At 34.5% G+C, this 12,122-nt stretch overlaps 2 protein-coding genes and 1 pseudogene across 2 annotated transcripts; 2 read left to right on the top strand and 1 right to left on the bottom strand.

Moving 5' to 3' along the window:
• Nucleotides 1-287: 287 nt before the first annotated feature.
• Nucleotides 288-1,929, top strand: LOC133682392 (protein RESISTANCE TO PHYTOPHTHORA 1, chloroplastic). Its single transcript, XM_062105720.1, has 4 exons — nucleotides 288-648; nucleotides 779-989; nucleotides 1,160-1,329; nucleotides 1,436-1,929. Exons 1-4 carry the CDS (start codon nucleotides 373-375, stop codon nucleotides 1,460-1,462), a joined length of 684 nt encoding a protein of 227 aa, XP_061961704.1. The 5' UTR covers nucleotides 288-372; the 3' UTR covers nucleotides 1,463-1,929.
• Nucleotides 1,930-2,061: 132 nt separating this feature from the next.
• On the bottom strand, nucleotides 2,062-5,442 carry LOC133682391 (transcription termination factor MTERF4, chloroplastic). The gene is made up of 3 exons (XM_062105719.1): nucleotides 5,297-5,442; nucleotides 3,037-4,716; nucleotides 2,062-2,395 (listed from the first exon to the last, which is right to left on the bottom strand). Exon 2 carries the CDS (start codon nucleotides 4,690-4,692, stop codon nucleotides 3,127-3,129), a length of 1,566 nt encoding a protein of 521 aa, XP_061961703.1. The 5' UTR covers nucleotides 4,693-4,716; nucleotides 5,297-5,442; the 3' UTR covers nucleotides 2,062-2,395; nucleotides 3,037-3,126.
• Nucleotides 5,443-9,309: 3,867 nt separating this feature from the next.
• LOC133682971 (auxin-binding protein T85-like) lies at nucleotides 9,310-11,081 on the top strand (annotated as a pseudogene).
• Nucleotides 11,082-12,122: the final 1,041 nt, after the last annotated feature.

The raw sequence follows: 12,122 nt of genomic DNA, 5'->3' as shown, positions 1-12,122 counted from the left end.
CTGAAATTATCTTAATAGACTTAATACCAAAATGGCTGAAAGTATCTTAATAGACTTAATTACTTACTCTTCAATTTTTTTTATTTTTTCAATTAAAAAGCATATTTTGAATATAAAAATGGATGGAGGGATCAAATTAAGCAAAAGACTTGAAGTGGAAAGGGAGGGATAAAGGAAAGAATTCAATGAGAGAGACACTCTAAGAAAAATATAAAAAGTAGAGGGACTATCAAGCAAAATAACACCGCCAAAAGTTTAAACAATATCAACAGTAGTCGGTGTGATATTTGTAGCGAGCCATACATTCCTTATCAAATTGCATGCAGCCTTTTGTCTTGGTTGAAGAACAAAAACAGAAACCAATAATATACCATGAACGCTCTCCTCTCAAGCTCAACCTCTCTCTGCAACTCTCACATTTTGAAGCTGACATCCAAACCCACAAGTTTCAGGCTATCGTTACCATGCAATACCAATACTACCCAGTACTTGGGCGGCGACAGCTTGAGCTTGAGAATACGAGCCAGTAACAATGCAAATGAAGTGGATACGCGGACAGCAAAAGAAGATCAGGCAACTGAAACAAGCAATCAAGTCTCCAGTTCATCATCTGCTGCCCCCCCTGCAATTGACAAAGACCTCAAAAAGGTTGCTTCTATTTTTAACTGGTTTATTTTCATATGGGTTTCTTTCTTCATGTTGTTCCGTGGATGTTGATGCTTATGTTATTGGTATGAATTGAGTCAAAAGGATGTCTCTCTTTGCATTACAACAACAGGTGGTTCAAAAGACTGCTGCTACCTTTGCACCAAGAGCTTCCACAGCTACAAAAAATCCTGCTGTACCAGGAACTACCTTGTATACTGTTTTTGAGGTTCAAGGCTATGTCTGCATGTTGTTAGGTGGAGCTCTTTCTTTCAATCTCATTTTCCCATCAAACGACCCTGACATTTGGAGATTGATGGGAATGTGGTCCATCTGGATGTTCAGTAAGCTTAATTCATCCTTCTCTGTTTTTTCCATTTCTAAATTCATTTATTACTTCATTAGCTCAAATACAAGAAGCTAGCAAGCTCTGGTTTTTATTAGTCCAATATCCTCATGGGCATAATTTGATTCAATTAAAGATTCAGTTGCCATTTTGTTTTTGGGTTGGCAGCAATTCCTTCCCTTCGTGCCCGGGACTGCTCCAAGAATGAGAAAGAAGCCCTTAATTATCTATTTCTACTCGTCCCTTTACTCAATGTTACAATCCCCTTCTTTTGGAAGTCCTTTGCGTTAGTATGGTCCGCCGATACCATTGCCTTCTTTGGAATGTATGCATGGAAGGTATGATATGCATGCTTTAATTTATTTCTTCCTTCAAGAACATTCATAGAGTTGGATACTCTTTACTTACTTCGATAGTCATTTTGAAATATGATGCTTTCTGCAGCTGGGATGGCTCCAGAAAACAGAATAGCTGGGAATTCAACATTTCTTCCTTTTCTTTGTTTGGATCGTTTGATGCAGATGGGACAGTAACATTGCTTAGACCTGCAATTGAATTGCCTTACTACACTACGGGCATGGAGATAGTTCGCGGTGATTGCACGGCAGTAGGTGCCTTCTGTCAGTAAGATGGAGATGCCTGTCTTTTCTTGTGGCGTGTAATGACAAATCCATCTTAATTTTATTGACTGTTATCCCGGGGGCTTGCTAGCTTCTCGTCTTCTCTTATTTTATTAAGTGGATTCGATTCACTGTAAGTGATACCATGTACACAATACCTTTGCTAAAAGATGTAACATAATAGTTCATTAGCAAAATAGACCTGGAAAACGATAAACCAGCATATTCATGGCAGGAGGCTATGCAATTTGGCTGTTGGAAATCTTTGTGTAAATGAGGACTGAATGGCAAATTGTATAGATCGTTTTACCTTTCTCATGGGTGTTCTGTTTTCCTTATAGATCTAACAAAAAGAATGGGAGTTACATTTCTTTTCAAAGGGGCTTCTTAAATTCTATCAAACAGAGACTAGGCACTTCAAGCATACTTGAAATAGAGATGGGTGAAAAATTAAACACCAAAACAAAGTTCTATTTGTTGAACTGGTTCATGAAAAAGCTCCAGAGAGAATGGATGAAGACCAACAGTATAATAATACAGGGACTAATGTAATTTGGCATCACAAGCTGTAGCATGTTTATAATTATAAATAGTACAAGCTCAATGACCTAGCCCTTTCTTGTGGGAGGAAAATGCTCTTTCAAGGGATAAGCAGGACACCGCCATTCACATATTGGGTTGGTATTGTGAGATCTATTGTATCCATCAGGATCCCTTCACATTCACCCACAAAACCCAAATGCCGACTAGTATTTTACCATCAGTTACTTCCTGCAAGGTCCAGCTGTACAAACAAGTTCCAAAACAAGAATCAACAGGGGAACCAACAATGCAGCAAGCAATGACACAAAGTAAATGAAGGCAACTGCCGATTGCTGTAAATATCTGGTGACTCAAAGAAGAGGTTATGTTATGCTTATGGACCCCTAAAATCCTCCTAACTGCAACACTAAAATATTTCAAAGCAAACTAAACTTGTCATACTCAGCTATCTCGCAAGCTACCAAACATGCTGTTAACAAGGCACTACCATAAAAAAGGTAATGGGCGCTAAAATGCAACAATGCAACGGGAACTAAAATGCTATCAAAGTTATTCCATGAAAAATGCATTACAATGCAAAAGGCAGCATGAACTGGCTGAGCTTATCTACAACTTTTAGGGAAGAATGTTCAGGAATTGTTATCTCCGATCTCTTATACCTGCACCAGGGACTTGTCATAAAACAATCTTCAGACATTGAACATGCAGGCATACAGTTAGTTTAGACCATTTGTGTAGTTTTTTATCTCTAAAATCTGCTACGCCAATGAAATCATGATGGTTTGCATGTGTTTTAAGAATCGGATTCTAATTCATCTTACATGAACATCAATGATATTAGAGTTCTCAAATGCCTTAAATTCTCAATAAAAAAATTCTTGCCTTTGAAATTGCATCTACTCAACATGAAAATCAATTTCATGAAGCCAAGATCCTCCAATGCAGACCACTTCTTACATCTGACTCATAGCTCTAAATGTGCTCGTCATCACTGTCATCATAGTCAGAAGCAGAATCTTCACTCCTTGATTCCGTCAGAGTATTCATGTCAAATGATGGCATCTCCATCTCCTCCATGTCAATAGTGTCATACTCCATTCGTTGCTCAAACTTCTCATCAGAGCAGTTAAGGAGCCATGAAAGTGAACACTTCATGCCCTTCTTTGCAACCCTCTTATGTCTTGGTTTTATAGTGGACTCCAAACCATATGTAAAGAAAGCAGGGAAAGTAACCAAATCATCCAAAGGTCTTTCCATCTCCACTACGAAGTAATCAAAACTGTGTTTCATAATGTCAAGATTCAAAGCAAGCAACTGGGGACATCCCACAACCATTGCCCTCACTTGTTGCAAAGAGAATCCAGAGTCTTTAAGGAAATCCACATGTTTCACAATAGGTAGTCTACTAAGGCTGACAACCTGTGGCATCTTCTCAACAACTCTGCCAAAGTCCTCAGGGCCCAAATCAATAACTGAATGAAGTAAACACTGTTGACCCAGAAGTTTTTCCTTCAGCTCAATTCCAATAATCTCAGGATATTGTGCTACCACAGAAGGAAGTGAGGATTTTCTTACATTAAACTCTAAAAGGGATCCAACATTTGGTTTCACCTGTTCCTCTAATCCAAAACCAAGGATGTGAGGTCGCTTTTCTATCAATCTAGCTACAGCTAATCTTGGTATGCCCAAGCTTTCAAGATACTCCACAAAAGGCTTGATCACCCGTCCTACTCGCATCCCCAAAATCTCTGGGTATCTAGTTAAAACCCCTCCAACTTCTCTCCTTGCTAACCCGATTCCAACCAAATAAGCCACTGACGTGCTCATGGTCCCTTCAAGCTTGAACCCCAGAATTTCTGGATATCTCTCAAGCACTCGAGGGATATCATTTGGCTTGATATCCATTCCTTGAAGATATTTGACCACTGGATCTAGATCTACAACAACACTAGCATGAAGGACTTGGGGATATCTTCTTAAGAACTCAGTGAAAGTCGATTTCCTAACACCCAATTTTCCAAGATAGTCAAGCACAGGAATCATGTTCTTCTTCACACTGCAACCGAGAACAAGTGGGTAGTTGTTGATGTCCTCAATTGTGAGACCTAATTTGTGAAGGAAATCAACACGTTCCCTCATAACCTCAGTAGTCACAGGAAGCTCCAACCCATCAAGTTCATCAGGGACAATACCAATTCCCCTTAAGAATTCATAAACCTTGGCACGATTTGCTATCTTCTCATTTTTCATTTCCAGCAAACTAGGTCGACTATAGAGGGATGAAGAGCTTCTTTGCTTCCGACCCAAACGAACATTACCTGTGTTGGATAGAGTTGAACCCACAGAAGTTGATTCAAACGTTCTCTCAGCAACATAACACCGAAATCTTGTGACCTCAGTCCTCTTCATATCATTACTTGGGATTCTAAGAGCTGATGTAGAGTTTAGCTGTAGTTTGCAATAGACAAGAACAGGTAACTCTGGATGTGCAAGCAAAAAACTAGGTCTCGTAATGCCAGCATAGCTTACAATCGTCATTATAGGTTTGTAGCGTCAACCACTCTGCAAAGAGACATTGCAACTCATGAGCTGCAAATGAATGCTATTTCACACCACAACTTAAACCATTCAAACAATGAATATTTAGCCGAGTTCATTCAGAATAAACACATAACCTTGAAGATTAAGCCGAATTCATTCAAAATAAACACATAACCTTACAGATTGTGGGAATAAATCCTAGAGAAAAAAAAGGTGGGGGGGGGTTGAAAGCACCGCATTTAAAGGCTTTAGCATAAGCATCATATCAAACAATGAGATAAAGGTAGGACTAACGGTCAAGTGGACCGAAAAGAAAAACATAAATCTATATACAAATTAACAAACCCATCATATAAAACTCAAAATCCTAAGATTAACAGCCTAGAAAATACAGAGAAATGAAACCTATTAGATTCACTGTACAAGTAACAAATGAAAACCCTAAAAGGAACTTAAAGCTAAGAAGAAAATGCAGCAATAGTAGTAGTAAGCTTCAGCATTCTGTGTGTTTACTTTCCTGGATTTTCTTCATTATTAACGACTATTTAGAAAAAGAGGTAGTGAACAAATTAAAAGAATGGTACGAAGCTTAAATAATGACCTGTGAGCTAAACTAGAGTGAGCGCTGCCCCCTGCTTTGGCTTCTTCCTTGAGACTTGATAGAAGAAAGAGGGTAAGGTTTTTGAGTCCGCCACGATCACACCATAGCATTTTTTTATTTTATAGCCCTTTCTATAACTTGCAAACTAGCCCCTCTGGATTCTAAGAATTATTTTATAGCCCTTACATCTTTCTATTTTCACAATGGAGTCTTACAACCATACGGAGAGACCCGATTGAGAATGAGATTGAGAATGGGGACTCCGTTCAGGTTTATCTAGATATTTTTTAGATCTGGTCAATAAAAAATTTTATTCAAAAAAATAATATTACATGTGATCTTTTTTTAAGAAAAAAATCTCTGAGTGTTGGTTGTGGTTATTTTTTAAAGTATTTTTCACTCTGAAATATATCAAAATAATATTTTTATTATTTTTAAAAAATTATTTTTATTATCAATATATTAAAATAATCTGAAAATACTAAAAAAAATTAATTTAAAGTAAAAAAAATTTAATTTTAATTTTTTTAAAACATTTTTAAAATATAAAAATAAACATGGACATCCAAGACTTTAAGACAGGTCCATCCTGAGTATAGTATTGTAGCTATAGATTTCAAACCCTCAAACGTAAAAAAAGAAACTTCAAGATCCATGAAGACAAGCCCAATTACTAAAAATAAAATTTGATTCTTTTCTTTTCCTTTTAAAAGAAAATCTAGAATGGCGACAAGTTCTTTCTCCATGTTTAGAAGCAGTAAAAATAGAAAGAACAAGAGAAAAGAAAGAGCATGTTAAGAATCTTTCTTAACAAGTAAACAAAAATAGTTAAGAATTAGAAGGAAATAGAGGTAAAGAGAGAGTTCTGCAAATTTCACAAAAATAGCAATTTGTTATAACTTGTCTTTCAAGTTTCACACATTGTAATATTTATTCTTTATAGTGTGCTTGTTTGGGAAAGTGGTTGTAGTTGTTTTATAAAGTGCTTTTTATTCTGAAATGCATCAAAATGATGTTTTTTTATTTTTTAAAAATAATTTTTAAAATCAACGCATCAAAATGATCTAAAATATATAAAAAAAATAATGCAAAAAAAATTGAATTCAATTTTTTAGAAACGTGTGTTGACACATGTTTCCAAACGCTTTCTAACTACCTTCTTGATTAACTAACAACTTCTGTTAATTGCCCTTCAAACTAACTCAAACTACCACCTAACTTTCATCACGTGGAATTATTAACAATCATATGTTGAATGTGTATTAGTCAAGCTAAAATGTATTAGTATGGATTAGGAAAATTATAATGTTGTGAAGGTGATGGGAAAAAAAAGTGTTGAACTAAATTTCATTTCTAGGAAGAAATTGTTGTTGATCAATATTACATATACTAAATATAAACAAAAATCTTGTATATGCAAAAATAGATTATTTGTGGGGAAGGGCTACTCATGTAATGGAATGTTCAAACCTTGTATTAATAATAAAGTTAATCTTTAAAGTTGAAATAAATACAAATTTATTAGAACTTGTGCATTATAATATATGTGAATTGAATGATGTCTTAATTAGAGGAGGAAAAAGGTATTTTATAATTTTTATTGATGAATTATTCAAAGTATACTTATGTTTATTTAATGAAACATAAATATTAAGCTTTTCAAATGTTCAAAAATTATAAATTAGAAGTTGAAAATCAAAAGAGGAAGAAAATTAAAATTCTAATAAGTAATAAAGGTGGTGAGTATTTTTCTATGGAGTTTTCTTTATTTTGTGAAGAAAATGGAATCATGCATCAAACTAGCGCTCCATATACACCTTAATAAAATGGTTTGGTGAAAAGAAAGAATAGAACATTTATTGATATGCTTAACTCTGTATTAGTGAATGTCAAGTTTCTTACTAGTTCATGGGGGAAGTTTTACTCATTGCTTGTCATATATATAATAGAATTCCTTCAAGAAAATTAAAAGTTTCTCCATACAAATTATGGAATAAACAAAATTAAACTTAAATTATCTTAGAGTTTGAGGTTGTCTTGCTTTTTATAGAGTTTCGAATCCTAAAAGGATGAAATTGAGACCTAGAGCTTTAAAGAGTAATTTTGTTGGTTATGCTGAAAATTCAAAGGCATATAAAATATTAGATTCGAGTTCTAATATAATTATGAAATCCAGAGATGTTAAGTTTATTAAAATTAAATCTTAAACTGATTCTAATTCAATCAGTGAACGAATCAATAATTTTGAAGTTGAAATAAAGTCAACAAATAATGCAAGTTTTGATCCAAGTTCTAGAAATAAAAGAATTCAAATGGATCATCCTATTAAACTTAGGAGAAGCCAGCGTGCTAGAAAAAAAAGGAATTTACATCCGGATTATATATTTTCACAATCTATTATTTTTTTAATTGAAGGCAATAAAATCGATGTGCTTAATAAGATACCAATCTTATTAATAGTAGAAGATGACCTTAAAATATACATAGAGGTAGTGATCTCTCGAGATGTTGCTTTTTAGAAAGAAACAATTAATAATGAGATGGATTCATTATTATATAACAATACTTGAACTATTGTTAACTTGCCTCCAGATTCCAAGGCAATTGTATGTAAATGGGTTTTTAGAAGAAAATATAATAGTGATGGATCAATTCAAACTTTAAAAGTAAGGTTAGCAGCCAAGGGTTTTAGACAAAAGAAAAGAATAAACTATTCTAATGCAGCTCTGGTGGCTCGTATAACATCTATAAAAGTAATTTTGGCTTTATCATCAATCTATAATTTGTATTTACATCAAATGAATGTTAAGACTGTTTTCCTCATTTGTCAATTGGATGAGGAAGTCTACATAGAACAACCAGATAGTTTTGTTCTACTATAAAATGAGCATAAAGTCTAGAAATTGGTTAAATCTCTATAAGGATTGAAATGGGCACCTAAGTGATGGCATGAAAAATTTGATTATGTAATTTTAGAATATGGTTTTAGACACAATAATGCTAATAAATGTATTTATTCTAAATTTACAAATTATTTTAGATTGATAATATGTCTTTATATACTAACATAAATGGTGTCCATGATACACAGAAATATCTAACCTCAAAGTTTAAAATAAAGGACTTAAATGAGATAGATATAATTTTAGGTATCAAAGTAAAAAAACATAGTAGGGGGTTTTGCTATTTGTCAATCTCATTATATTAAGAAAGTCTTAAATAAATTTAATCATTTGAATATCAAAGAACCAAATACTCCATATGATGTTTCCTTTAGGTTTACAGAAAATACTAGTAAATCAATTGCTCAATTTAAATATGTTTATGCAATTGGTAGCTTAATGTATGTCATGCATTGTACAAAACCAAATACTGCTTTCACAATATGTAAATTGTCTAGATACACAAGTGTGATGGCACTTAGCATGTGACATTATGTAACATAAATAGTTTTTTATGTTTAGAATTAATTAATTTTTGGAATTAATTATGCATGACATATCTTGCTAAGTTGTTCAATTAATTTAAACGAAGAGTTGCATTTGAATTCTATAGACATATTGATCTGGAGAGATGTGCTTTTAAACTTTGCAGACATGTTGGTCTGAATAGGTGTGCCTGTAAATTCTATAAACATATTAGTCAGAAAACAATCTTATTCTCTCCCTAATTTTTCTTTACAAACTCTCTATTTATGTTTATATAAAAAAATAAAACAAAATTTCTTAATAAACTTATAGAAATTATTGTCTATAAATTTAAGATTTTATTGTATCTTGAGGGTATATTACTTTAACTCTATAATAAATATAATAGAGTCAATTAATACCTTAAAGATGTTTATCTTTACAAATTTACACTGCACAAAACTTATTACCAGCTTACCATACCAAATAATTCCTATGGTGAAGAAAATATTTACTACTATATCGTTATTTTCCATTTCTTATTATTTTTAAAAAATGAAAAAAGAAAAAACTTGTTTTTCCCCTCGAATTATTTGGTATGGGATTATGTTGCAGAATATTTCGGCAGAGGATGGGGATTTACAGCCGTTGAAATTTGCTCATTGCTTTCGGGTGTTCATTTTAGTTCTGAGCATTTGTGTCCGTGATACTGGTGTTGATCTAATTGATATAGTATTGTTTCTGTTAATGTCTTGATTGGACTGGAAATGCTTGTAAAAACAAGACCATATCTTTTTTAAGAATTGTCCAGCAAATTTTTTGGACTTTGTAGACAAGATGTAAATGACGATTATCTGTTTTATAGACAAGTTGTAGGTGGAGGTTTGGCTTCAAACATGTTCTCCAGGCGCAGTCACAACAAATCCACAGGCACTCTTGTGAAGAAGTGTCTGTCGTCATGAAGGAAAGTGGCTCTCTATATATTTCATCAAACTCACATGAGAAATATCCTGGAAAGCCTCGAGAATTTATTTTTTTTATCTTTGCCAACAGCACATTCCATATCCTTGTCGATGATGCTTACCAGGTGAACCTTTCTACAGCAATTGCTTCTGGATAGATGTATCTACATGGAAAAAAACTGGTTATTTTCATTCAGATTGAAAAATAAATCCACAAAAAGCAGGATAGTCTTTAGTTAGTACTCTCTTTCCGTTTGCAGTAATGATTAATTCCATACTCACCCTTTTAACAATTTACTGCTCGCAAATCCTGAGCTATGAGCATGTGTGATTGCAACTTGGCAGTGCTGTTCTTGACAAGAACGTGGGTTGATGCTCCTACTCCTGGCTTTCTGGGTGAAAACCTCATTTAGTCTCACACTAAAGTCTTCTTGTCAACATATTTGAAATTATCGTTTGCTGCAGATATGGAATACCGATGAACATGAGGCTATGCAAGCGCTTGCTATAACATCTCCCCACCATTCAAAGTTATGCAATTCCTTTTCTCCATCCCTTTAGTCTTAAAAGTTACCAACGAATAATGATGTTCTGCTTTTCCTGTTTTGTTTTTCTTGTTCAAATAGATGACAAGCTTCTACTTAATCTTATCAAGTCAAACCATTTGCATTTTTAGTCGCATCATCCACACTTTTTAACTTCTACGATTCCCTGTAATCTCCACCCTCGTATAATCTTTCTAGTTGCTATTCTATTATATTGCCAATACTTCTGCGTTGTATAATTTTTAATTAAATCATCTTCATCCTTGATATGACATTACCACTCCCTTGTAGATTTGGCCTTTTACATTTGATTTCTTGGTGGTCACAACATCGCGGTAACTTTCAGAAGCTATTTCCATATTCATAGAAGAGGTATAATTCCAACCTGATCTGGCAGGTCTTTTGGTTTATTATTCTGAAAGAAGCCACCCTTTCTCGAAACACGCAGTATTGGGCTGCCCTTTTATGATATTCCTTTTGCTTTCATGTTCTAGAGGATGACTTATTCTCCAGCATGCTTTTGTATTTCTTCTCAGTCAGATTCAGTTAACTAAAAAGAAAAAAATTTCAGTGACAAGTTTCATATAGGTGAATCTTGAACTTATAATTTCCAACGATTACTCTGTTTTCCATGATCTCAATTAGGTGGTGTATGTATATTTTTCTTGGTTATAAAGTGAGTGGCTTTGGCGTCAATTCTCGTTTGGGTTATACATACAAAAATAAGAAGTTTCTTTAGCTCTTTCATCATAGCATTTTTTCCAGGTTCATATATGAGGACTGGTTCAAGCCCCGTACTGCTGCGAAGTTAAAGTTGCTCGTCTTTTGGGATGATCAATGCCTCCAAGCACCTCCAAAAGATGAACTTTGAAACCAGCACATTCCTGTGCACATTGCAAACATGTCAGATGAAAAATTAAAGGTAGTATACTTTGAAGCTTGTACATGTATAATCTATACCTGATTGGTATGTGGTGGACAATTGGCCTTGATGTTTCTCGTTCTGCTGTATGGTTTCCAAGTCACATCGCAAATATTTACACTGGATCTTCCAAACGGTAAGTTGTTGGCTAATTGAAGAGGCGCCATCAAACTCATTTAGGATATTAATTCTGCTCCCCAGCTAGTTAAGAGGCTATGAAGGGCATAGTTGATCTCATAACAGTTGTTGAGAGTATATTTGCGATTATCGTAGAGTTTATTCTTTATCCACACGCATGCACGTAAGTAGGGAGGAACGAAAAATAAAGAAGAAAATGATTGATTGTGAATGATCAAGGTTTGTTAAACTATCATTTGGTCAAATAATAAATTGCCCTGATTCTAAGCAGCAATTGTTCAAGGCCGAACTTTCCTGCAGCCTAATTCTCCAACTGTATGAAAAAGAACATTGATCTCCAACAATACTTTGGTTTTCAGAAGACAGTGTCACCCTTTCCTCTATCATCGAAGTTCGTCGTTCAGCTTCTCTTTCTGCTACCAAAACATGGAACTCCGACCCAAGCATCTCATCTATTGCAAGATTCAGCGTGCTGCTCAAATTACTGGTCTCCACTATCACTTCTAGAGTTAAATTAAAGCCTAGAGTTGACAAGATAGGGATGGCATTTGTATTGGATTTGGTGTGCTGTTGCTCAGTATGGTTTAGTGGGTCCTCTGAAATATTTTCCCTGGCATCCACATGTTCACCAACCCAGACGGACCCATTACATCCAAGTATCAGGTCGACTCCATAGTGTGTTCCAAATTTTCTGGAATGACATAGCTAGGGGTAGTGAGCAACTGATCCTTCTCAAGCTGCAATGCATAAAAATATCACTGTTAACGATAATAATAGCATTTAACGAACGACTTCTGACATACCATGCAGAGAGAGAGAGAGAGAGAGAGAGAGACCGGCCAACTACTGTCC

This window comes from Populus nigra, chromosome 2, assembly GCF_951802175.1.
Source record: "Populus nigra chromosome 2, ddPopNigr1.1, whole genome shotgun sequence".
Lineage (NCBI taxonomy): Eukaryota > Viridiplantae > Streptophyta > Magnoliopsida > Malpighiales > Salicaceae > Populus > Populus nigra.
Note: the sequence above shows the minus strand (reverse complement) of the source record. Positions and strands in the feature narration are given on the sequence as shown.